Consider the following 27208-nt stretch of genomic DNA (forward strand, 5'->3'; position numbering starts at 1 on the left):
ACAGGCAGAAAGCAAGTTCATGAAACTAAGTGCAAAGGCAACCCCATACCCACAAAAACCAAAAGGAAGCCATACATTAAAACATATATAACTTGAAATGATCCCCTAATCATAGCAATTGGAGCCCCCAGTGGTAGCCCCCAGTTGGAGCTCCCAAATATCTCTCTGTTCTTTAACCAAAATGACCTCCTTCTTTCCAGTTTCTTTTCTCCAGGACTCACATTGCTTCTCCTTACCTGAGTCCCACCTCCAGAGATTCTGACTTCTTTGATTTGGGGATGGATAGTACTTTTAAGCTCTCTAAGTGATTCTATGAGGCCACATTTTAAAGTTGCTGTCTTTTCTTAACTTGCTTTTTGCCTTTTCTCTTAAAATGAAAAACAACCTCCTGAAAAGAGTAGATCTGAGAACTCATTAACTCTGTCCTTATTTAAATCAGACAGATTATTCAATTATATGACCAGTCAAATACTGTACTTTGTGGCAAGGCCTGAGTTATTTGAATATTAAGACAAAGTTGAGAATGAATGAACAGGACTTGATTTCACAAAAAAATAAAGCTTTGAAAAATTGTGGCGTGGTTTTCTTGCCTTAAAAGTATGCTGGTAGGCCAGCCATGGTGGTGTATACCTGTAATCCCAGCACTCAGGAGACTGAAGGAGGAGGATTGCCACAAGTTCAAGGCCAGCCTGGGCTATTTAGTGAGTTTGAGGCTGACCTGGACTACTGGGCATGATCCTGTCTGAAAACAACAACAACAAAAAGAATGCTGGTAAGCTTGGACAAATTTACAATCACAGTACATTGTTTACAAAATGGAAATCTGAATATAGCACCATCCACTGGTAAATTGTAAGGAATAACTAAATTAACTTGTGATTTCAGGCAATGAAGTAATTAAGTCATTCATTCAACAAAAATTTGTAAATTTCTCTGAATAAAACTAAAATCACAATGTAATAGAAAACCACACTGCAGATAACTCTAGGGGAAAGAAAATGAAAGGCAAGGAGATGAATAGCCCTTGTCTTAAAGAGAGGATTTCTCATATAAATTGAAGCAAAATTTCTCTTTATAAAGAGTTGTATAAAATCATTTCTTTAATTTAAGGTATCTTCCATCGAAAATCATATTACTGTTTATGAACCTGGAATGCCCAGGCAATGTGATGTTTTGCTTTTACTTCTGGATAGGAAAAAATAAGGCATAGACTACTTAGGTTTAGTTCCTGGTGTTTAATATAAAGCAGATCAAGGCTTGGATCCTGGCTTTACATTTGGAGCTGTGAGATATCAAACAAATTACTAATATGTCTCCACCATCTTCACCTTCAAACAAAGACAATATCCCCCACCTAGAAAGCTGTGTGGATTAACTCTAATAATGCATAAAAACTCAATAATCTTGGCTGATGTTATTACCTCTTATTATAGATTTTCTCCATTGTACAGATGAAAAAAACTGAGTCACAGAGAAGTTAAGTGGCTTGTCCACAGCCACACAGCTTGGTAGTGGTAGAGCCAAAGTTTCGATATAAATAATGTAGCTTTAGAGTCTATACTCTCATTCTGACACTTTCAATATTCTATAATTTCTAGAATTTGAGTTTGCACAGCACTTTTCAGCTTATAAATGCTTACACATATTTGCACATATTTATACCATCTTACCTTAACATTGCTAGTCTAGAGGAAGCCAAAGCACAGCAGAGGTAATGACTGTTCTTACAACATTTGAGGACACTAAGCCAAGGGTGACCAAGCTGATGAGTAACAAAGTTGGAACCCCCTATATCCTGACACACCAGACAGTGTCACCCACCAGAAAACATGTTCATAGGGCCCAAAATATACCTCTGACATGATCAGACTAAGAAAAAATATCAGCCAATCTTCAAGGGCCTAAAACACTTCTTAGAGCATTTTCCACTTAGGAAAATTATTAGTAATGGTAAAGACTATAAGATGTAATCAGACAGGCAAATCACTTTGAGAGTGGTGAAAGGAAACAAATGGTCAAATTCCACACACCCTGGAAAACAGTCTACAAGTCCCGGTCAACACCAAGGATTCACATAGAAGGTTGATTAAGATGCAGCTCTTTATATTGTATTAAATATCAGAATATTTTCATCTCTTGAGGGTAAAACCTTGGTGACAGAGATTACCACCATTCAAGGACAGGAAGAGAGATCTGATATACAGATCATGAGGCCCTTTGAAAACTCCCCACACATAATGCTTTTTACCTTGACATTTCCCATCCTCTTTACAATCCACCTACATAGTATTTTTAAGTCCAAGAAAGATACAATTCTGTTTCACGAGTCAAACATCTATGGTGATGTTTTAACATTGCAACATTAAGACAGGATGCTTAAATCATTAGCGTCTTATGCATTTAAGCCATCAGGGAGTTTTGCTCAGGATTTCAGACTGTGCTCGGCAGCAATGATGTTGGATGTACTAATATTTCTGCCAAGCCTAGTGGCTGGAACATTGGCTTGGACACATACACACAGCTCAGCAAGATGGTTGGCAAACAGGGCTGGAAGACAGGGCAGTGCTTTTTGTTCTTATTTCTGTTTTATGAGCAACAAAATCATATGGTAGCCTGAGACGTAAGACACTTCTCTGAGATCATGTCAGTCTTTGGGTAGCACTACCTTCTTCGTGACAAAAATTGAAGCGATGCACACCTTTTGTAACAATGGAAACTTCAATTTGGGTATTTTGATCAGATCTTTGCTCTGAGAGGTAGTTACAAGTGGCATGAAGGCAGAGGAAACTCTTTAAGATCCTCCAAAAAGAACTTGCTCTTGAACAGCGATGAGAAAGGGTATGAAAATTGCACAGGAGATAAAACACATTAAAGCTTGTGAGCATGGGGTCAGTAACTTGCCCATCCACAGACCCCAGGCTGTGGGCATCCCCTGACTGACATACATCCTGCACGTTACTCAGTTACTGTGAGCAACATTTCCCTAACAAGCGTGATGGGTGGACCTTTCAAGAAACACTTAATTGCCCATCTAAAATACAAATTTCCTTCACATTAGGCATTTGAAGACTCAGAATATAGACTTAGAAATACATCTTTAAAAACAAACACATGTAAACTTTTAATTCTTAAATTTGAAACACGTATTTTTATGAGTGTATGTGGGTATAAGTTAAAGAAATCTTGGCAAGAATATATGTGAAGGTATGGGGATGTAGCTCAGTGGTAGAGTGCTTGCTTAGCATGAATTAGGGCCAGGATTCCATCCCCAGCACTGCAAAAGAAAAAAAAATGAGGGTACCCCATCTGTCACATGGTATTGTTCAGAAAATTGTAGTTCAGGTGGAATAGGCCTATTACCCTTGTTCTTGGATTTACCTTGCTGTATTAAAATCATCTGTTTATGTATCTGTCTCTACCAATAAATAGACTGTAAGTTCCTCAAGGGCAAGAAACATTTCATTTCTCTTCAAATGTTAAGAGCCCAAAATAGTGCTTGCCGTGAATTTCTTAATGTCTATTCAGTAAATATTAACTGAACTGAATTATGGGTCCAGAAATCCAATATATTTTTCTGATGCTGCCACAACCCACTGCTTGTAGAGGGAACACAAAAGTTTCATCCCGTCTATAAAGGATGATATACAAACATCTATGTCCTGCCTCCTAGGTTATGAAGTCAGCTTAGTGTATACAGGGTATCTATAATTCACACAAGAAAACAGAAATAAATCTTATTTATATTACACCTTGTGGTGTCTGCCTGCAGACAGAGAACAAAGCAGGTGGATATGCCTATTACTCTCCAAGTGTTGGTGTGCCCCATGTCAAGTATTTAATAAACATCTTCCTCATATAGCTGTCTGCTCTAGTGTTAGCTCTTCAGAGAGGTTTATCCAGTCACCTCTGGAGTAAGACCCCTGGCTGCTCTCTAGCAAGCTGTGCTGCTTTACTGTCTTCGTGACGCAAGTCAATGTCTGGAAATACATGACTCTATATATTTATCTCCTGCAGAATGTGAACTCCATGTGGGCAGGGGCCTTTTCTGTTTTGTTGTTTATTGCTGCTTTCTTATATCTGCAAACAGTGTTGAAGAACGGATGAGTGACAGTCACCAATAACAAGCATTTATAAAGGGCCTGGTTTTGTTTTCAAGTATCTTGAATGAAAACTTCATCCACATTAAGATTCAAATAATTTGGCCAGGGATTTAGCTCAGTGGTGCTGCCGCCTGCCTCAAAAGCGCAAGGTCCTGAGTTCGATCCCTGGTAAAAAAAAAAAAAGATTCAAATAATTTAGTGGGACAGGCAAGGGCCTCCAGATCAGAGAGGCATTAACAGAAATGAAGTATGGCATTATTTTTAGATGGAAGACTCCAAATATACGAAATGGCATTGAAATGTGTCAGTTATGTGGCTTCAGAATATTAACAAAATATTTGGAGAATAAAATATTTGGAGAAGAGGCAGACATAGGATCACATTTTCCAGGCTCACGAAAGCACTTTGTAGCCATTGATAACCAGTTACAGGTCCGTGCTGATCTTTGTTCTGATTAATAATCCACTGTCAGGGCCAGGGATTTAGCTCAGTGATTCCATCGCCTGCCTTGCAAGCACAAGGTCCCGAGTTCGATCCCCGGTACCAAAAAATAATAATACACTCTCAGGGGCATACACATATCAAATGTTGATGTTCAATATTTACAGGAAACAGAGTTTCTAGGATTTTGTTCATCATGCCTCATATATACTGGGCACATGATAACTAAAACTCCCTCAGTTTGATTGATTTAACTTAAAATGAAGATGTTAACTAGAGTAATGCCTCCATGAAACAACATGTATGCATCCATATATATGTATAATATTTATATATATCATGTTATATATTCATATTATTAATTTGGAACAGACATCATACCCTAAAGAATCAAAATTGCAAAACAAATGAATTCCTAAAATGATTTTATTACTAAACTTTAATTCCTTGAGCAATACCATTTCAAATCTAAACTAGTATTTTTAGTCTAATATAATCCAATGAGTTTCAGTAATAAGCAAAGTACTTCCCAGGAGAACCAAAACCCAACTATCCCTTTTTTTATAAACTTCTGTGTAAAGAAATGTGTTGAACTAATTTTTTTCTGAATTTTTATGTTTAATCAACAACAACATTGCCAAAGAAAACCACTTTTCTGTCTGTCCTGGTTTATAACTTATAATCAAAAACTGGAATTTTGTATCTGATGGGCTTTAGTGTATAACATTACATTGTCATATTTTTTGTGTTAGAGTTAAAAGGAAGAGATAGTTTCCACTATAAAAGTTTTCCCATAGTCTGGTTACTCAATGAAAAAACATTTTCCTATGAAGATGGTCTTTCTAATTCATAGGTTAGAAACTATTGTGGGTAATTTTTTTAAAAACATCAAAAAAGATTTTGATCAGCTTCAGATAACCTAGATTCATTCATTTGCATCAGATGACTTTAAGGTATATATGCAGAATAGGACAGCATAATAATAATGTACCATACAAACAAGGGAATCATAAGAAAATATTAAAAACTTGAAGCCCTGCCAACTTGCTTATCCAGTTGGAGCTCTGTGTATTGACTGCAACTACAGCCTATTCCAAGTAGCAGGAAAAAATGGAAATGGGGCATAAACGTGAGGTCCAAACAATTCAGTAAGCCCGAAATACCACACACATATCACAGTGAACCTTACAAAGACGTACCTTAACTCTGGACTTAGACCCTTGACCCTCCAGGGGGTAAAGATGCTTGGAAATGTGATCTGCACTGACAGGATGAGACAGCCTTCTATGACCTCCCCAGAGCCCTGCTGTGCCCCTGTTTCAGAGGCCCACCGTCCTTCACCCTGAACTGCGAGCTTCCTTTAATTGTACACTTCACTTTCATTTTCTCTTAGAGTCCTGTTTTGGGGAATGTCTCAGTGTGTTGTGCTCTGAAAACTGGAAACTACTCAAATGTCACCATAGAGGACTAGTTCAATAAAATGTGCTACATCTAAACAATGGAAGAACTGCAGCCTTTACAAAGGATAGACTGACATGGACTGACAAGAGAAAAGGTCTGAAGCATATACTAAATTTTAAAAAAGAAAAAGTAAGTTGCTGTAAAAAGTGGTAAATTTGTGTGTATACATGTGCTAATATATGCATGGAGGGAGAATCTTCAGGACTTTAACAGTAAAAGATGAAGAGTGGCCATCTGCAGGCAGTGTGTGACAAGAGGCAAAATGAAAGGAACTTTCATCTCCTATGTGATACATTCATGTAGTTTCAAAATTATATATACATCTTGTAATTAGAAAAAAATATCATTCCTAAAGTAATGACAAGAGATTGGTTAGGATTTTAAGATCTTATACAATACTAGGGTGAATCAAGTCTGAACACAGAAGTAACTCCCCATATTTTTTAAGACTAGAATTTAGAAGTCCATGAACTACTGAAATCATACAAAAATCTTTATGTAAAGAGCCTTCTTATTTTTCATCAGATTCTTGAACGGGTATGGGACCCAAAATACAGTCACAAATCATGACTCTAGCAAAAAACAAGACAGTTATTCCATCCCTCCATTCATTTTTATTATCATTTTTATCATGAAATATTTTATCACACTTAACTTTATAGTTCCAGGTGAAGTCTATAGTCAGCATCAAATATAAAGCAGTGACTCTTAGTCTCCATCCTCATTTAAAAGAGGCTCCCATTGATTTAGGAGCGGTCCTAATAAGACAACAAGAACTCACATCTGGCCAGTATAGGTGGAAGAAAACTCCTAACAGGCAGTGAACCCTATAATCATTCAGAGCTTGAGTACCGTTGTCTGAGTCTTATTTTTTCCACTGAGATGAGATATTTGTGAAACAGGTAGAGGAGATGGAGGAGTATAAAGAAGGAGAGAAGGAGGGCCAGGGATTTAGCTCAGTAATTTTTGCCGCCTGCTGCTCAAGCGCAAGGACCCGAGTTCAATGCCCAGAAAAAGAAGGAGAGAAGGAAAAGCCAGACTTTCACTTCAGTAAAGGGGATAAAATTGGGAAAGTGAAGTTAATTTAATCTCAGTAAAAGAAAATTCGATACAACATCCTCTGTCAGCCTTAAACTAAACTTTTAATAATAAATGTACATTAAGATACACAGCAAAGTTCTTGTTGCTATCTCTGTATTAATACTTCCTAAATTGAGTTTGGGATTTGTGTAAAACTTGGCTTCTAATGACTTTCTCTCTTTTTTTTTTTTTGGTACCAGGGATCGAACTTGTGTCCTTGTGCTTGCTCAGCAGGCAGCGAAACCACTGAGCTAAATCCCTGGCCCTCTAATGACTTTTTTGAGATAAATATCCTCCAAATCCCTAGGAATTACATAAATCTACAAACTGTTTGACCATCTCTACCTTGACTCCACTGACATTCTCCAGAATCAGGTCCACTGCAGAATTTAAGATCAAATGTAGATCAATAACAACTTGTGATGTGAGGAGCTATGGGTTATACTTGCACTGGCACAAAGAGGAATATTATTGGTGAAAATTAGGAATAATACTCTACTTTCCAAATGTGCTTTCCAGGTGGTTTATCACTGTCAAAATGGGCCTACTGTGGACTTAGTGTGCAGTTAAAGTGTCAGATATCCCAGAGTTCTATTGCTGACATTACCTAACTGTGCAAGCTTTACAGGCAAAGAAATTGAAAGGGTTCACACAATCCACCAAAGCCCATCACTAACCACCACGCACTGATCACTGCCATATGCAAAGCATAGTACTAGGCAAATAGAAATGGGCTCTGCCAGAGTTTTACAGTGTAGTCAGAAAAATAAGACATATGCCGTGAAGAAAAATAATTTATCATAAAATGCCAAAATGATGGTAAAGATAATTCCTCACTATTGAAATGACATGACATACAGAAAGCATGTTTCCAGAAGTAATCATGAAGAAAAGTTTAAATGGAATCCCAAAAAGAGAATTAGATTTTGATGGTTAAGGTACAGTATGCACAGATGTACAGATTATAACAACAACAAGGCCAGAGAGAGAAACACAGGGGTAGGTTGGTAAGAGAGTGAGAAGAGTAGAATGAGGGCTAGGTATCTGATAATCCACTGATAATGCTCATGAACATGGTTCATCACTACTTAATATTCTCCTCTATAAGCATTGCATTATCTGATAATTTGCCCAGCAATATTAGTTGATCGTGACAAGTATTCATTGACAAGTCCCTTGACTATAGCACTGATTTAGATAAGTCGCTTAGACTCCATTATATTGGTATCCTGTCACCACACGTTGTTTTCTTAACCCTCAGGACTTAATTTTACCTATTAGTCATCCACCACCTCTTCTAGAAATGCAACTCGTGATAACAAACAGTGCAAGATGTTTATTTTCAAATGTTCCCTGGATGTGTATAACCTTCCTGCAAGGAGAGTCACTCTTGTCAAATAATCCAATCATCCCTTAAAAACTAATTTTTCTACCTTAGCTTTAGGCCTTTAAAATCAGCAGGGCTTTTCAGTTACAGATGTACAGGACGTGACATTTGGACCCTCCTAAGAGGACAAGAGTGAACTCTTCCTCTGAATACTCACAGTAGCCAAATTACTTCTCCCACTGTGGAAAACCACAGATGACTGTCTTCCAGTGATTTACTGTCCAACCCCCTCAACCCCTGGCCCACAAATCAAAGAACAGGTTGAGCAAGAAATTAAAAAAAATGGTGCCAGCAGTGTGAAGAGACAACCCACAATGTGGGAAAAAATCTTCACCTGCTGTTCCTCAGAAAAAGGCCTACTATCTCAAATGTATAAAGAACTTAAAAAGGTCAGACCTCCCAAATTTAAAGACCCAATCCAAAAATGGGCATCTGAAATGAACAGGCATTTCTCAGACAAAGAAGTAGAAATAGCAAATAAACATATGAAAAAATGTTCAACATCACTGGTCATTTGAGAGATGCAAATGAAAACAATGCTGAGAGTCCACCTCACTCCAGAAAGAATGGCTGCTATCATGAAATCAACCAATAACAAATGCTGGTGGGGCTGTGGGGAAAGAGGAACCCTGCTCCACTGCTGGTTGGAGTGTAAACTGGTGCAACCACTGTGGAAATCAGTATGGAGATACCTCAAAGAACTAGGACTGGAAGTCCCATTTGACCCAGCTATTCCCCTGCTGGGGATCTTCCCCAAAGAATTAAAAGAATCACACCACAGTGATATATGTACACCCATGTTCATAGCAGCACAATTTGTAATAGCTAAAACTTGGAAATAGCCCAAATGCCCGTCACCTGGAGACTGGATAAAGAAGATGTGGGTTTTTTATAAAATGGAGTGCTACTCAGCCATAAAAAATGAGAAATTAGAGACATTTATAGCTAAGTGGATGCACATTGAGGCCATACTCTTAAGTGAAATAAATAGGACACACATGTTTAAATACCAAGTAGTCTCTCTAGTGTGAGAAACTGAAAGTGTAAATAAGGACTAAAAGGTATAATAGATAATGTGAAACAGGAAGAAAAGGGGCAAAGGGGAAGGGGAAGTGGGAGGGGTAGGAGAAGGGAATGGACTTAATATGAGAAAATGGAAAAATGGAAACAAAGTCTTTGTACACAGGGAGAGATGGAGGGGTTGAAGGGAGGGCTGGGCAAGGGTGAAAAATAAGAACCAAGAGAGATTATGTAAAGGTGAAAATTTCCAATGATGAATTTCATTATATTGTATACCTAAAATGTACCAATGATTAGAATGAATAATTGATAATGTGAAATAGGAAGAAAAGGCCCAAAGGGGTAGGAGAAGTAGGAGGGGCAAGGGAAAGGAAAGAAGGGAAAGGAAAAATGATGAGAAATGGAAAAAATGGAAACAAAATCTTTGTAAATCCTGATGGGTGGAAGGGGTAAAGGGAGGGCTAGGATTGGGGAAAAAATAAGAACCAAGATGCATCATGTAAAGGTAAAAGTTCCCAAATGAGAAATGTAAATGTATTGTATACCTAAAATGTACCAATAAAAGAATTTTTTTAAAAAAATGGTGCCCAGTGGATACAAGAGGAGAAGGGGACATTTCAGTTTATTTTTTAAGCCAATTAATGATGAGCAGGCATGGAGGGAAAGAAGACACAACATGACTCTGAAAGACTATTTTTCCAGATAAATGGCCAGATATTAAATTCTATAATAATTACTTCCACCTATCAAAACACACACACACACACACACACACACACACAACTTTGAGATGAGGAGGAAGATACAGATCTTAAAAATACAAGGTAGTATTCAGGAATCTTTATGGATATGTATAATGTTGGAACTTTGAAGGACCCTTAGAAGTCAACCAATCCAGACATTGCAAATCCACATTCTATGAACTGCATATTGAAGTCAAAGGTGTTTGACAGGGCTTGCAGAATTATTTTTAGGTTGAATTAGAATTTTAAAGTAGATAAGATTCATATAAAAAGCCAGATCTGTGGCTTCTCTGAAAGACTGGAAGACCTAGTAGCACTGGGTCCTCTTACCCAAATGGAAGCTGTGATCAAGAGCTGAGGAGCAGCTGCCACCTTTAGAGAAGGTTTGGCTTCTAGCCTGCCTCAGTCCCTACCACTCCCTCTTGTTCTGGAATACAAAGGCTGGATGTCCAAAAATTAACCAAAAATAGGAAAGAACTTAAGAGTTTTCCCCCTCCTCCCTTCATTTGTGTATTGTGCCTGCCAATCCCTGTAGGCATTTGAGCATACAAACTCGGCTCTAGTCCAATCCCATCTTTTATGGAGAAATAACAGCCAGGGTTAATGAAGCGACTTACAAACTTATTCCATTAGGGTCAGGGATTCAGCTCAGTGGCACTGCGCTTGCCTCGCAAGTGCAAGGTCCCAAGTTTGATCCCCAGTACCAAAACAAAAAACAAACAAAAAAAACTTACCCCATTAAAGTTAAATTTTCAGGGGCCAGGGATTTAGCTCAGTGGTTCCGCCACCTGCCTCCCAAGTAAAGATACCCAAGAATGTTCATATTATTATTCCCAATTCATAAGAGATAATTAATAACTCAAAAGTGAACTGGCTTATCAATCCAGATTCAATCCAGATTCAAACACTGATATGCACATCTGAAATATTCCTGAGATCTGGGAAAACAGCTTGCCATGCACAAAGCCTAATGGACAGAGGGACTTTGTTGATATTTGTGGGGTAAAACTGTCCATCACCAAAGCCCACCAACAGCTACACACAAGGACTTTCACAAATGTCATCATTTGAACAACCATAACATACAAAATTAATTCCCTAAAAAGGTTCTCAAACATTAAGGTCATTCTAGTCCTTCTTGTTATATAGTCATTGACCCCTAGGCAGGTGTTTACTACGAGAATTAATAAAATCTCTTTTCTAAATAAATTTCTTCCTTAGAATTGGTATAAAATTTAGGAGTCAAGGATTTTGCTGCATATACAAATCAAAAGCATGTTTGCTATTGAATAAAAAGTTAAAATGAAAATAAAAACTAATTCAAGAAAGAGGACTTCTGAAAAGTCAAGAATTTGATTAAAAATTCACATGCTTTCTTTTTCTATAATGAAACAGTTCTTTAATGACAAAACAGCTTTTATAGTAATACAGAAGAGTATGGTTCCAAGTAAAACACTCTCCCCATTTTAATCATGGCTATTATTTTTGAAAATGAACATGGCTGAGGTCATTGTAATCTATTTCAGGGTTTGCATGGGTTGGTGGTATTTTTTTCTTGGCTTTGAGTTCTCCACGTTGCCAGCTAAATGTTATGGCTTTTGCTATGTGCCCTTTCAAATCCCATTCTTTTTCATAATGTACTTTACACACATAAATTAGAGCAAATTCCACTTTCTTTCCTAACAACTCCAGATGGAATCCACACTTGCAAGAGGACTAGAGCTTGCCTTTTGAAAAAAAATTAAGTATGGACTTTTTAGAACAACTATGTTTCCATCTGCATAAAAACCCTGGATGAATGTTCGAATGCTGAGAGATTAGTACAATTGTAAAATTTGTGTTCTTTTGACCTAAGTGAAATAAAAGGATAATTAATATCTACTATGTACTCCTTTCAACTTGCAATGACAGAAAAAAAATGCCCAGAAACAGAACTTCATACATACAGTCCTATACCTGCCTTCAGAAGCTAAGAATGATGGAGGAATCTATACACAGATGTTCATTTAGAACACACCAAGAAAGCCCCCTAAAGGATCCACTGGACAAAATTATCAAATATGTAAAGACACTAAATTTCCATCTCAAGTCTCTGTTTAGATGTGATTAAAATTTTACTGACTTTCTGAACTCAGCTTGATTTTTATTATAATTCACTCTCAAGTCACATAGGGATAGCTCAAGAGCCCTCTAAATAGCTCCTACCCACCCCCAAGTGAAACAATGGCTTTGCAATACATACATATTGCCTATTGTGGAAATCTGGCTAATAAAATGCCTTAGGCTCTGTTTGTTTGTTTATTTTTTAAAATCAACTTGCAAGGCCAATGTAAGGTTTTGTGAAAGAGGTGAAATAATTTTAAACACAGACACACAATGAGTTTATTTATTTAGAAACTTGTTAAATAGAGTCTGGGAATTCAAATATTCAATGTTGACATTGCACAGAACTGGCCAGGAGCCAGAACTCAGTCTCCAGAGGGACCCATTGGACAAGGAATTCAGGCCTTTCTCTCCACCCACTTGAGCTAAATAGGTAGAAGCCATTAGTTATACCCACAGCAATATCTGAACCACACTCAAATTAGCTGCCTCAGCCCAGGCACTTCAAAGGAGAATAAGTATGTTTAGCTTTTTAGTGTTGAACTAGAAAAATATGTCACACGTTTGAAAGAGTTTTGTAAACAGTTTCTTCTTCCCTGTGCAGAAACATCTCTGAAGTTTCTTGTATGGCATGTAGCAAAGGCAATTAACGTGAACTGCATTTTTCATTTACTGGGGTGGGAAGGACAATACCAATATGTGTGTGAATGAGGGCTCGGGAAGGAGAAGCACTCAGCTTTCGGCCCCCTCTCTTGTTTTCTGTTGGATTTGTTTGTCTCCTTTTTATCCTCTTCCTTATTCTTGTCCTCACTACTCAGTCACTTTCCTTGAGAATTCCCTGGTAAACTCGGAAGGCTGGAAGAGTGGGAAGGGGGAAATCTAATTTTAGAAAGAGGATGGTGGCTAATGCAGTGGGTGAGTAGGGAGGGAACTAATGATTTATACTGTGTGGCCCAGGAGAAAAGAAAAGCAGACCCCACAGACTATTTTAGAAAGTGCTTAGACAGCGTCTTCCAGCCGAGGAAGGGTTAACCAGGACTCCAGAAAAATGTGCCTGGCATCCTTAGATTGTGACTGTCCCCTCCTGCCCCATCTCCTTCCCCACCTCTCCTCTTACCCCTGCACTGTGAAGTTGAGAAGGTGTTTGTGCTGCCAGGGAGAGTGAATGAGTGTGTGCCTAAGCCCTGCACAACAGTGTTCCTGGACCCAAGATGTGTAAATGTGTATGCATGCCTCGGGTGTGCATGTGTTTACACTGTCACTGCATACCCTGCTCTGAGGCCAGTAGCGCACCAGGCATGAAGTAGCCCTGACGTTGGAGTGGCAAGAAGACTTCTAGCCCAAGCTCTGTGCCCTGAGCTGAGAACCCTGAGGAGCCAGGTGTGGGGTTGTTTTTCTTGGGGGGTGGGGGTCCTGAGTGAGCACTGACTCCCTTCCTCCTCGGATCTCCCCCATCTCACCGCCCACACCCATGGGCCCTATTCTCTGCCCCAGGTTTTGAGAGGGGGGCTGGGAGGTGCAGTAAGCTCTGGGGAACAGGGCTCTGTCCCAGGCTGGGTACCTTGGAAACGGGAAGAGGGGTGGCCACAAACAGACAAGTCTCTCTACCTCATGGCTGGCTTCCAGCAGAGGCGCAGGGGAGAGATGCCTGCAGAGGGGCCAAGGTCTGCACGCTGGGGCAACTAAGCAGTGCTCTCTTGCCCTCCTGGTCCACAGAAGATGAAGCCACTGAGTTCCCAGCTGTGGCCTCCTCTAGGTCTGGACTGCAGGCTTGGATCACCTGGCCCCAACTTCCGAAAATAAAGTAAAATAAACTCTCAAACACTCAAATATTTAAAGAGAAACTGTGCACAGACTCATTACCTTCCACTCAAAGAAAAAAAAGAAAAAGAGAAAGAAACTAAAAATTTCCTAGAATGGCTGTCCCCTTTCTATTCGTAAGCATCTGTTGAATATCTGTCGGCACAGGAGGCTAGGCCCAGGGGCACAGGGAGAAGCCTGGGCTGAGAAAGCCTGACAGCTCGGCTCCCTGGCAAACAGCATGTTCACTCACGCCCACATACATGTTCACGTGCACACTGTCGCCAGGACCTGAGATTCCTCAGTCCCTACAGATAAAAAACCTGGGACAAGAAGTATCGCTTTCCAGCCTTGCTGGCTCTGCAGCTAATGAACCATCCCCTCCCACAGTGTTGGGGAAGGGGAGAGAAAGACATAATTAACCTTCCCCTAAACACAGATTTGGAGGGGGGAGTGGGAGTTTGAAACACATCGAAATGCTCCAGGAAGACTGTGCTCAACGTGCCAAATGCAATAAAGAAGCCCTAAGCCGTGGTAATGGTCAAGTAATGGCAAATAAACTGCCTTCCTAGAAGGGGGCTCAGCCTCTAACGGGAGAATGTTTTTCCTCCTCAAAAGCAGTCTGAAATAAACAAATAAAAGTACATTTTAAAACTCAGCTCTGTTTTAATCTGAGTTTCTTAAGGATGAAGGAAAGCCCAAGTAAAGTGACACGTAGACTGACTGCCTGAACCTATATTTCCTTTTTATCTTAGGTAATGGGCTGCTAAGATGGGGAGTTTTAAGGACAGGCGGGAAAGCCGGCATTTACCCTTCCTACTTCTGAGCCTGTTTTCATAGAGGTCAAGTGTAGAAGTAACAACCACCCCCCCACCCACCCCCACACACACCTTGCACAGTCTGCATCTTTACAGGACTTCTGGGGGCCCGGTAGCTAAGGAGGTTACTGGAAGCAAGTGTTTCACCGCAGTGATTGAAATCTTGCGGCTGTCACTTTGGGGAAGTGGGGTGGGGGTAATTTCAGTGTTCCAGGCTCTGGATAATGCTGGGCAGACCCAACCTCACTTCCTTCCCATCCCTCAGAGGAGATGCAACTGGCATTTCTGGCACAGCCCAGGTGCTGTTCTAGTTGGCCAAGAGAACGGCTGGGAAGTCTCCCGGCACTGCCAGAGTCATTTGGCTTTTAGTTTTCTTTTCTTAAATACGGAAATAAAAAGTCGGGGGCTCTAGAAAGTGCATATGTCGATCTTGCTTTTCCCTTCTTCATTCATTAATTAAAATTTTTAATTTTCCCATGTGCTTACAACGAATTTATCAGTTTGAACTACTGTGTAAAAAATACACGCCTCACAAGTTGCAAACTGGGTTGTGCATTCAATCTCCGTGTAACTTCAGGGGGTATTTTCAGGGTAGCGATTCTCTGGTCTCGATCCACAGGCTTCTCTGCCACAGCCAAGCGCAAGCCAGGATTTATGGCCACCAAAGAAAATTACAAAGGACAAAGAGTAACAAGCAATCGAGAAAACAACCATTTTTATGTGATTTGTTTCCACTGTAATATTTACTTTTAGCTGATAAAGGCAGATTTGTTTTTTTAAATATGCTGATCACCTTGCCTCCTCCTAACCCAGAAAAAGAGACCAGTGCAGCCCACCGGCAGCTAAGTTTTCCTTGGATGATTGCACCGCAGGGGTCACCAACCTTCTCAGCCACACGCCACTCGGCAAAGGAAATAGCGCTTTCAAATACAAAAATCCGTAGTTTAAATATGATTTCCTTTATTACCCAGATTGTAACTGAAAAAACTGCACAAAGCAGCGCTTCTATATGAGGAAGGCAGATGCGGCACCCACAGCTGGAGCCCTAAAAGTGGGAACTTGAGGCTCAGCCGGGCAAAGTTTATAGAGTTGGGATCTAGCATAAAGCTGCTGCGGCATCCTTACCGACGCTGGAGACAAAATAAATGTCTCCCACCAACCGAACAAGTATCATCAGATCAGACAGCCGGCTCTCGTTCTGGATACTGAGTGGGCTGTGCGTGCGAGAATATTTTACTGGAGCAGTGCTCAGTCGCTTGGCCATAAGATGAAAAAGTTGCTGAAGAAAATTCGATGTGTTTTGTGTTCTGCTTTCACTTCGGCAGATGCCTGGCAAAGAGGTGCGGCCAGAAGCCTTAGGCTTTCATTTCACAATTTAAGCTCGGCTGAAGCAGGCTCTCCGCCCCCTCCCAGCAACAAGCGCGCACGCACATACAAATACACGCGCGCGCACATACACGCCTAACCTTTAGTCGGAAATTGAAGCCCTCCAGCTTCCAGGCATATGTACATTTATTCCCCCTTAGATGAAAGTAGACATCAGACTCATTTAAAAGCAAACAGAAAAAACAGTTCCACTGGCGCATTTTGACACTGCTGCAGAAAAGTGAAATTAGCAATATCCAAAAAAGAAACAGATGGATTGCTTATCCCGCCCCGCCCCCCCCACCAAAAACCCTATATTTGGATTGATCCTTGACTCCAAAGCGAGAAAAAAATAAATATTGGGGAGTGTGGGAGTGCTTGGGTGAGGACTGGACGAAGCACTGGAAAGGCTATAGGATGACAGCATCCCTCAGGATTGCACCGCAGAGTCCCTCTGCCCGCGAAGCCGAGCGCGCCGAGGTGCTGCTGCTTCAGCCAGGCTGCTGCCGGGACGCCGCGTACTTGGTTTCTAACGTGCAAGCGACAGGAGGGGGAGACTGGAGACTTCCCTGGGCAAAAACATCCCATCCACTCCCTCTCATTTCTCCCGTCCACAAACAACATAATTAATTAGAGAACTCTGTTTCCAGACAGTGCAAGTGTGAGAGCGAAGGCCGCCCGTCCTCCCGAATCAGCTCCCGGCCGCCCCAGGGCTCCGCGGCGCCGAGTCCCCTAAGGCTCAAAGGAGAAGCATCTGAGCCAACCCAGCCCCGTCGCCTACAGTCCGGGTTGAGGATCACCTCGGGTCCGCCGGGTCCGTAAGGCCCGAAATGCTGGGCCAGTCACCTAACACTTCTGCTGGAGAGTGGGGGATGGGGTCCCGCGAGCGCCCCAAACCCGAGCGCCGTCTCCCGCCCTACCAGGGTTACTCAGCGCCTGCAGCAGGGGGCGCCGGGGAGGATTACTGACCCGGGACCCGAGCTGCACCCAGAAAGGGAGCGGGAAACTCAGCCGCGCCCTCGCTGTGGCCCTAAGTCGGGCAGCCCGCCCCCTGGGGGGTCGCTCGGCACCGCGCCAGCCCGGGTTTCGCGGGTCGGAGCGCGCCCTCTCGGCCTCTTTATCCTCCATGGCTGTCGAAGCTGGCTGCGCGCCCTCCACTTCCCGCTCTGCACGCGTTCGTTCGCGGGGCCTCCTCTCCCCACTTGCCCGCGGCTCTGACTGGCCCGTCGCTCGGTTCAGCCAGTGCCCCCCGCCACGCGATGAGAGCGCCCCCACCTTGGCTCCCCCGCTCCCCTCCCCAGTCCTCCCGCCGCGCAGCGCCGCGCACGCCCGAGAGCAACACCGAGCGCACAGCGCCCACTACCGCAGCCGCGGCTCGGCGCTGCCCGCCCGCCCGAGCAACTTCCAGCGGCCGGCTCGCAACTTTTCCCAACTTCGCCGCCGCCGCCCGCCACCGCTGCCACTGCGGTTCCCTCTGAGCCTTCCACCCGTTCCAAACCCCAAAACAAACCCAGGCTCGAAAATGCTCCCTTTCCCTCCCCACCTCCCCCATCCCTCGCCCCCCCTCCTCCCGCACCCGGGACTAGCTGGTTGGCCAGAGGCGACTCTCCCCCGCCTGGGGGGACGGGGAGGGGAGGGGGAGACTCTCTCCTCTCCCCCCACCCCTTCGCGCTCGCTCTCGCGCTCTCTCCTCCCTCCCACCCCCGGTTTTGCTGCCCCCACCCCCACCCCCACCCCGGGGCTGCCACAGTTGGTCGGCGTGAGGGGCTGAAGGCTGCCCCGGCTCTTCTGGCGCCCAAACCAGGCGCGAGAGCGCGGGCGCCCGGGCGCGGAGGCTGCAACCGGCAGGTTGCTGGGGCTGCGCTGCGCCTGCCCTCCACCCGGGGCCCCGCGCGAGAGGCAGCCCGCGCTCCGTCCCGGAGTCCTGGAGTCCTGGAGACAGATATGCAAGATGGCAGAGGAGTGGGAAAGCCAATAGAAAAGGGATATTGCACCTACTTGTGGCCAGTTTCCTTGCCCTGCCTTTGGATCTCATGCTGTGCCCAGTCCTGCAGCCGCTGGTGTGTGGTTGGGGTTTTTTTTTCTTGGATCTTTTCCTTCTTTTGCTCTCTCTCGCTTGCTCCCTCTCTCTCTCTCTCTCTCTCTCTCTCTCTCTCTCTCTCTCTCTCTCTCTCTCTCTCTCTCTCTCTCTCACACACACACACACACACACACTTCCACACACTCACTCTGTCTTTCCCTCTTTCACTCTCCCTCCCTCTCCCTTTCTTTCAATCCACACTCGCTATCTCTCCAGCATTGTCAGTTTGGACACCTTCGCACATGCGCGCTAGACGCCCCTCCAACATCTCAGCGCCGCCAAAAAAAGTTTGGAGCGATTTATCACTTTGATTTGGAGATCTTGTCAGATGGCAATCGCCGAGGAGGCGGAGAAAGGGAACCACGGGGAGGGCGGGGGGGGGGGAGCCAGCGCGGGGAGGTAGAGGGGAACAGACACCTCGCCCAGGGGGAAAGAAAAGGAATGAAAAGCTGGGACAGAGGACTGATTCCGTATTGGAATCACCAATAAGCCTGTGTTATAACTATTATTGGTGTTGTTCCCACATAAATTGTAGAAAAATTTCTATACTATCCGTGGAGAAAGCGAGAAGTTGGGGAGGAGACGGAGGTTCAAAATAAATATTTCCTCTACTAACGAACTAGGAGCCGAGCTGGACCCTCGGCGAATCATCCTGGAGAAAGTGAGAATCATCTTGAACTTGAGAAATCTGCTGCGGCCGCTACAGCTACTAAAGCTACTTTGGCTTCCGCTTTCAGAGTTGGAAGCAAAATAAATAACTGTTTCTTTCTTAGTTTTAGGTGTAATACCGTGTTTGGTGCTGTCCTTCGAATATTTCAGTAGTCTATTGCCATCAAACGGTAACAATCATCCTTGATTGCCAGGTCCGGGCCAGTGCAGGCATTTGACATCCAAACCCTCCTTGCCTTCCCTGAGGTTGGCTGTCACCTCCCGGCCTCTCCATCGCTGCCCGGGTCGCCTCTCGCTGCAGCTCAGCCTGCCATTTTCACTCACTCACTTAAACCTCCAACCTCTGGGGTCACAAGAAGAAGGAAAAGAGGAAAACTGCACACACACATGCGTGCTTAAAGTATGCATTGTTGAAATTTGCTTTAATTACAGGATTTACCAAGGAAGTGGACACGCAGAAATGGGGGAACTCCTAAAGGAGTTAGATGTGTTCAAGGTATGAATCAATCCCAAATCTGTATAGATTTTCTCTTGGTACAACCTCCTTGCATTAAACACTTTTGTTCAATACCTTCCATGTGCTATTTATGTTCCCATTAATATCTGTTGCAAATCCTGCCAGACTCTATAAAAGAAAATTACAATCTTTTCAGCCTCTGTGCTGCAACAATACATCTTTGATACTCAAGTTAAAGGAAAAGGAAAAGCAGGTCTTAAGGCATGGCATACCAAAGATGGGGAAAGAAGCTGGGTCGCTGAGAATGCCCAGTTGCACCTGTTGGCATTAATTGTCAAAACTAGGAATTCGAGAAAGCTAATAGCAAGATTCAATCCCCAAAGGACTTCAGTGCCCGAGAGAACCAAAATGTAAAGGATTCGCCTGACTAAAGATGCCTGTCACCTTGTTTTTTCTCCAGAGCTGTGTAATTCTGGTAGCATTTGGCTGTAAGATACAGGTCCCTGGAGAAACAAGCTACGGGTCCCAAGAGAGACAGATGGGTAACCTTGAAACGTGAGGAAGGGAAGGGGACGTAAGAGGAGGGATTACACAAAGGAGGAGTGAAACAACTTCTGAAAGAGAAGGCTCTGGTGCCCACATGGACTAAAACTGTCATCCCCCTGGACTAAAGGGGCACGTGGGGTTTTTTTTTGGGGGGGTTCCAGAACTGCCACTCTTGTTGCCTACCACATACAGGTGAGCACACTTACACATTTTGGTGTGTGCAAAAGCACTAGACAAGGCAATGTTGTGTGTGGGTCCTCAGAGGTCTACAACTCTAAAACTTTCCCTAAACATGGATTTATTAGTTCCTCTCAGTTTAGATGGAGTGCCTTCCTTCTGACCAGTAATCTCGGAGAAAAAGGAGGCTTGAGCCTTGAGAGTCTCTAGAAAGGATACAAAATCTCTAGGAAAACACCCTAGGCTGGTGGACAAGCACTTCTTACAGCTGGTCTGGTCCACGTGAGGAACTCTGGGGAGCACTGCCCAGGCCAGAGGACACAGGCACTGGAGGGTCCTACCTGTCAGAATCTAAAGGGTCCTGGCCTCTAAAAGGAGGAGAGGAGGGGTCCACCCGGGACCTGGCACCCAGGCTGCCCAGGGCAGCCAGAAGTTCTGCCTGGGACTTTCCATTCACCCTCCTGCCCTGAGGAGCTTTTAAACAGAAAAAAAAGAAAAAGCAGGATTTGCCCTCCTCCCCTCCACACCTCCCGTTAATTCCTGGCACCCCACCTCCAGGGGGTCCGTCTATATTTGGATTCCCCTGGAGAGAAGGAGTAAAGAGGGGTCTGGGGTAGTTTTCTAGGAAAGGAAGGGATCATGGAACCAAACCCTGAGGTTAAATATAAGATCCACATGTGAAGCTGGGCTTCTCGTTTCTGCTGAGAAATTATACACCACGTGGTGGGCTAGGGGGTGGCCTGTGAAGGGAGGTAGATCTGAGATGGAAGACAGAGTAAATCAAATCAGAGTCTCCAAACCCCTAAATGTAAAAGTCCCCAGAAAGGCGTGGAGTTGAGAGCCTGAGGCTCGGGCAAAGCACCCTCCCTTTTGGTCTTTAAAAACCCCGGGTTGCAATTAATTCAGTATAGGAGTCTTTCTCCCTGGTCTTTCTAGGGTTTTGGAACACAGGAGAATCCGACATCATTTAACTGAAATAATAAACACAAAGTCTTCTGTATTCCCAGGCCAAGGCACTGTGAAAAGACAAGGCATCATTCTTTAAAAAAAAAACAAACAAACAAAAAAACACAAACATATAAGTATTCACAATACCATCGCTTTTTAATTTTCAACCCTGAAAGCTAGGTTTCTTTTCCTTTTTCTCTTTCTTTTTTCTTTCTTTCTCAATAACTTGCTTTCTGCCCTAAATGTGCGGTAATGAAAGACCTAAGCTGCTAGTTCCCGAGTGTTTAACCTAATAGAGCAAACGCCCAGAACAGCCGCACGCGGCGCCGCGGCCCCAAAGCGCCGCCCCGGCGGGTTCCTATTCCCAAGTGCCTGGACCCCGTCAGTTCCACCTGTCCCAGGTCCCAGCCGTGAGATCCGAGCAGGTGACTTTGTGTTGGGGCCCCTGAAGTTCCCCACACCCTCTGACAGAATATCTAAGCTATTTCTGGCCCCAAAGAAAAGGCCTCCAACAAGTTTTCCGAGTTGCCTCCCGCCTCCTGCCCCTCCAGTCCTTCCCCTCCTGAAAATCGTTTCCTTGGGAATGGGGGGAAGTAGGGTGGGTCCTAACGTCTTCTTGCTTTTCCTCCCACCGAAGCAAGCATCCCAGAAAGCAGTACCTTTTTGGAAAGTCGATGAGCTTACTGGCAGTTTGGGTTTGCTTGGTTTGGGGTTTTGTTTTGTTTGTTTGTTTTAAGCAGAAGTTGGGAGGTCTAGATGCAAGTTGGGAGGGAGATGTGCCATTGACGAGGAAGACAGACAAGTATATATCCCTCCTCCAACTATGTTTAGTTACACCTAGAAACGGCAAAGAACCGATTTTCAATACATTACATGCAACAGGAAATTTTCCTTTCTTCGCATAATAATTGAGCTAGTCCCATAGTATCTTTGGAAGAAAGTTTGAATTCTTCATGGAGATATTTCTTGGCCTATTGTCTTTGTGCAGTGAACTTTACATCGTGCTATTCTATCGCAACCTATATTCTCCTGGCTACCAGCAAGATTAATTTAATCATTGTAATGCAATTATTAATACTGTTTACCCAACGCTGGGTTTCAGGTTGGCTGTTAAGAAATTAAAATCTCGCTGGGTGACCAAAGCTAGGCAGGGGTTTCTTCATGTTGAAATGAAACAGTCCTCTTTATTTAGTCTCAGAGCTCCAGCTTTCGGCCACGGGCTCAATTAGCCAAAATGGAAACAATTTTCATTCATTGCAATAACTCACTGTTCTGGAGATCGCTTTCAAAATATACACTTTATTATTATACGCTGACCTCGGTGGCGTGGAGTGGCAATAAAAGAAAGAGGCAAGGAGATCTATCTAGCCCCCTTGGGCTATAATTATTAGAAATTAATTGGGTTCAGGACCCTGGGTAGCCTAGCTAAATTAATAGCTTGTCTAGTGGTCTAAATCCGAATTTTCAGTTCACAGGAGAGAAAGGGAGAGAGTCATGGACATGAAATGCAGACCCAAGGGACGCCTGAGTTTACTTGCAAGACACTGATCTATTAAATAGTGTCCAGAATACATTTGCGTTGGACTGAGGGGGACGGAGACGGAGGGGGCGGGGGCGACAAGAAAGAAAGGAACAAGATGACGAGGGGGGCTACGAGTGAGCAAAAAAGGTCTTGAGTTGATTTTATTCGATTTTTCTTGTCTGCATTGTTTTAGGGAGGGGTTGCATTTAGGGGTTAAAATAAAAAATAAAGATCCCGTGTACTCGGAGCTGTCGTGCTGGAGTAAAAGTGAAAAGGAAGCCTTAGGCAAAAGGAAATTACTGCGAGCCCGCGTGACCTTTCAGGGAGGTAATCAATCAAGTGATCAACAGGGATATTTATCATCGCTCTATAGGACTACTTCGCCCAGCTCGGGCGGGGTGGGAGTGGGGGTGGGGCGCGCGGGAGGAGGGTGGAGACACGCGCGCGCTCGCACACACTCACAAAAGTTTGAACAAACCCGATAAGCCTCGACACAGAACACGTAGGCTTCAACAAATGTTAAGGCTACTGGTTTTGTTTGACATCCTGGGAGAAACACACACACTTCTACACGTACGCGGGGGCAAATGCGCACATCCCGGCATCTGCGGCTGAGTGAAGGTGTTGACTTCAAACTGTCCGCCGCGCGGTGCCTGGAAAGGGAAGCTCGCGGGGCCAAGCGCGCTTCCAACGCCCGCGGGGTGAGAGCGCCGAGCCGGCTTCGCTGCAGCCCCCGTGGACAGCAGGGCCCAGCGGGGGGCGCCCTCTCCGCCGCGCGCGCGCGCGGACCCCGGGCCCCGGACGCCCAGCCGTCTCCTCTTCCTGCGAAATCCTCGTGCAGCCGGTGGAGCGGCTGAGGCCGCCTCGCCCGAGCCAGCCGGCTCCCAGGAGCACAAGAGGCGGCGGCTGTGCGCTTTTTCTGCCCAGCTATCTTGTCTAGCTCGTAAAGCTCGCCGTTTTGTAAATTGCATTTTTGTTCCCAGCTTTCTTACCAAATCATTGGGGTTAACAATCCTGCTCCCTCCCCCTGCTCCTTCGGCAGGGCCCCCACCCCATCCTCAGGAGTGTGTGCTGTATAAGGGATGGGGTGGTTGCTGGTTAATGATGATGATGAGGAGGAGGATATAAATAGTCGGTTTATAATCTAAACTCCCACCCAGCTCAGGGATTATAATCAGCAGTTCTTTGGAGACAAGCTCGGCTGATGACTGGCCCACGGGGCTGGAGAACTATTTCCCGACGGGTTTATAAAATGCAAGTTGGGGTGATGCGCGCCGCCTCCCAGGTAGCGAGCCGAGGCTCCCGCGGTGTGGGAATGTGGGGCCGCGCCAGGGCTGCGCCAAGGCCGCGCGGGTTGGCACCAGATGCTGAGCTTGCGCTCCCCCGCCCGCCGCTCTGTCGCCCTCTCCTGGCGCGGCGCGGCCTCCTCACGCACAGCCTGGTCTGCGGCGCCCCCACCTGGCTTCTCCCGGCGGCAGCTCGGAGCTCGCGCAGTTTAGGCACCAGCTGTGCACAGTAGCTGCTTGGGCGTGGGGGTGGGAAACAGCTGGAGCGCCCCGGGGAAGCACGGGTTGGGTGGAAAGGAACCCAGCAAGGGGGATTATGAGGCGAGCAACTCCCGGAGCTGCTACTGGTTTAGGTTCAGGAAGAGCAGCTTCGCGGGCCCAGATCTCTACCCTGTGGGAAATGGAGCTGCCACAAGAAACCATATTGCTGCTGTGCTATGCCCGGGGTCCTCTTCAGACCCCTTCCGCTGAACTAAGAATCACTTACAAGATGTTTCTAAAGTTTTATATGCATACAAATCCCCTGGGGATCTTGTTAAAATGCAGATTCTGGTGCAGTAAGTCTACAGTGAGGCCCGAGCCTCTGCATTCCTTAACATGGTTCCAGTTTAATTGGATGCTCCAGAAAATGGGTCAGCAGGCCAGCACTATCAAGCATCAGCCGTACTTCATTAGAAAATCAAAATCGGCATTTTAAACCCGTGATTCGTTTGAACAGTGAAGTTTCCGACCCACTGCCCTAGAATGCGCCTGGATAGGTTTTCTGTCCTGTCTTCGTGGATCAGGACACCTCTATGGCTGAATCACATTCCAAATCCTGCTTTCTGCCTTGTTGGCCGGGGGGGGGGGGGTGTTGGGTTGGGTTGGGGTTGATAAGAGGCAATGAACCTACCATTTAAAAGCTACGTTTCGTCTGACTCTTTGTAGAATCCCTGAGACCCCATATCCATTGACCTCTGTGTTTAGAGGCCAAATGCCACTAGTTAAGACTTTTTGGATCCTTGTCTGATTAACAGTCCTTCTCTCACTTCGCTGTCAAGTTTATGGCATTTATTTCTCTTTCCTTACATTAGAATTTTTTGGTTACACATCCTCCTTCCCCTATTAGCTGTGGGCCTCTTGAAAGAGACAATGCCTTAAATTCTCCAAACTTTGACTTTTCATCTGCAGCGTGGAAATAGTCATTCCTACCTGAATGGGATTAATATATAAAAATGCTTTAGAAGCCAAAGCTGCTATTGTTTTTAAAAAATGGTGTATTCAGAGTTCAAGACCATTATATATTGTAAATAAACTCTGAGGTAGCAAGATAGAATTGTAAGACCTTAAGGGTCAACCAGTTCAAGTTTCAAATCCCAATACTACATTTTACCAGCAGTGTAGCCTAAGGAAAATTACTAAGCCCTTCTGAGTGTCTCTTTTTCTTGTGTACAATGGAAATAATTATGTATATCTTCCAAGATTATTGTGAGAATTAAACATAATGCATATAAAATGGCTACTACAGTGCCAGCTTCACACAGTAGCAATTTTAAAAATGGGAATATTTAGAACTCCATGCTCTAATATTCAGTAATTTGACATAATGTAAGGCTTTTGGGTATGGATACGTGTGCCAGAGGTCTTGGATATTATCTTTTTCATTCCCATCTGCAATGAGATGTTTTTTCTTAGGTCAGCAGACCCTCCTCAGATAACTGAAGAATGAGGATATATAAAACTGTCTCTGTTTCTTGCAAATCTTAACACTGCAGTGTGAATGGGTACATGTGTGTGTGTGTGTGTGTGTGTGTGTGTGTGTGTGTGTGTTTAGCTACATATTTTTAAGGGGTTCTCCTGTGTGTGTATACTGACAAATCAGTTTCCCAGTACCTAGCTGCTTTCAATATAAGTCAACATCACCCTCAGCTCATCTCATACAAGGAGAATTCTGTCCATCTCCCAGACAGCCTGAAACAACAGAACCTGGGACACATGGTGAGGCCACTGAGACTCGCTGACAGATACATTGCTCCTCCCCTGGCCTTACAATTACAAATCTTTCTTCACAATGTATACAAAGTCAGTATTTGAAGATGTCTAATGTTTCTAGGCTACCATGTTCCCCCTCTGTGAAATGGAAACCATTAAGACAATTCAAAGAGAAAGTGATTTTTAATAGCATAAGTGTGCTTTCTTTTTTTCTTCTTTTAAAAATGCTTTTACATGTTTTTGTTTGTCTGGTCTTTTTTTAAATTTCCATTTTCCATGATTCTGGTTGTTGCCCTCATTTTTGTACATTAAACTTTGATTAAGCCTAGGTCCCTACAGTAAATAAAAGATTTATACATACAACACTTTAAGATTCTCTACTCAAACAAATGATTATGATTGACATGAGGCTATCTACACAAAATCAAAGCAAATTAATTCACCTGATATACTTTAAAATGTATAAGTTTAGTAAAATTTCCAAATCTTTTTAAAGCACATACTATACAGCCCATGCTGAGAGAGCTTATAAGTGAGACTGCCTTGTAACAAGATCCTCAGTACTCAATAACCTAATTCCCTTGACTTGAGGCCAAGGCAGACCTGGAAACCTTCAAACTCTTCTATGGAGTGAAGTCCTATAGCCATGACAGAGTACAATACAGGTGTGCCATGGTTTATGAAAAGCCACATCACAATGTGATTATTCACTCTATAGTATTTTATTAAATAATGAGTTCCCTTGAGACATTTAAATGATAATTTAACTTACAAAAACTTGATTTATACTCACTTTTCCCAGAAACATAACTACTGAGGTAACGCTCTATTTTTTTTAAATGATGATGCATGTCCCATAGCAAATATTTCATAATCTTTGTGAAAATTAAGACAAGGAAGCATTCTATAGGTCTAGGATTGGAAAAGAAACAATTTCTGTATAGAGAATCAATTGCACACAGAAGAACCTGTAGGAACTGATCTTGAATTATCTGCTTTGAGGGCCCAGGTAGATAAGCCAGAAGTCTGACATGTGATAGAATTTGGACTCCAATATTTTTTAAAAAGACAATGCCCTGATACTGTATTTAATAGTAAACTTTCCAAATCAACTCCATATATACTCTTAAACAATACAGAAGAACTGAAGACTAATTTTAAAGTTGGTCTGGGTTTACACCTATGTAGAAGTAATAGTCTATGGGGAAAATATTACCATCTAATTCATATGTAG

At 43.6% G+C, this 27208-nt stretch overlaps 1 protein-coding gene across 6 annotated transcripts in view; it reads right to left on the minus strand.

The window, feature by feature from the left end:
* Mecom (MDS1 and EVI1 complex locus) overlaps nt 1-18703 on the minus strand; it is a 582840-nt gene extending 564137 nt beyond the window's left edge. For 2 of the 6 annotated variants that reach the window (XM_004834564.3, XM_004834563.3), the window contains exon 1: nt 18317-18702. In XM_004834564.3, coding sequence (XP_004834621.1) covers nt 18317-18353 — 37 coding nt within the window. In that variant the 5' untranslated portion in view covers nt 18354-18702. Of the gene's footprint in view, nt 1-18316 lie in introns of all 6 variants that reach the window. The other 4 variants (XM_004834561.3, XM_013071478.3, XM_013071481.3 and 1 more) reach the window with 3 other exon arrangements.
* Between the last annotated feature and the right edge of the window lie 8505 nt (nt 18704-27208).

Source organism: Heterocephalus glaber, unplaced genomic scaffold, assembly GCF_053883595.1.
Source record: "Heterocephalus glaber isolate CG9 unplaced genomic scaffold, H.glaber_assembly_v1.0 deba00001504, whole genome shotgun sequence".
Taxonomy (NCBI): domain Eukaryota; kingdom Metazoa; phylum Chordata; class Mammalia; order Rodentia; family Bathyergidae; genus Heterocephalus; species Heterocephalus glaber.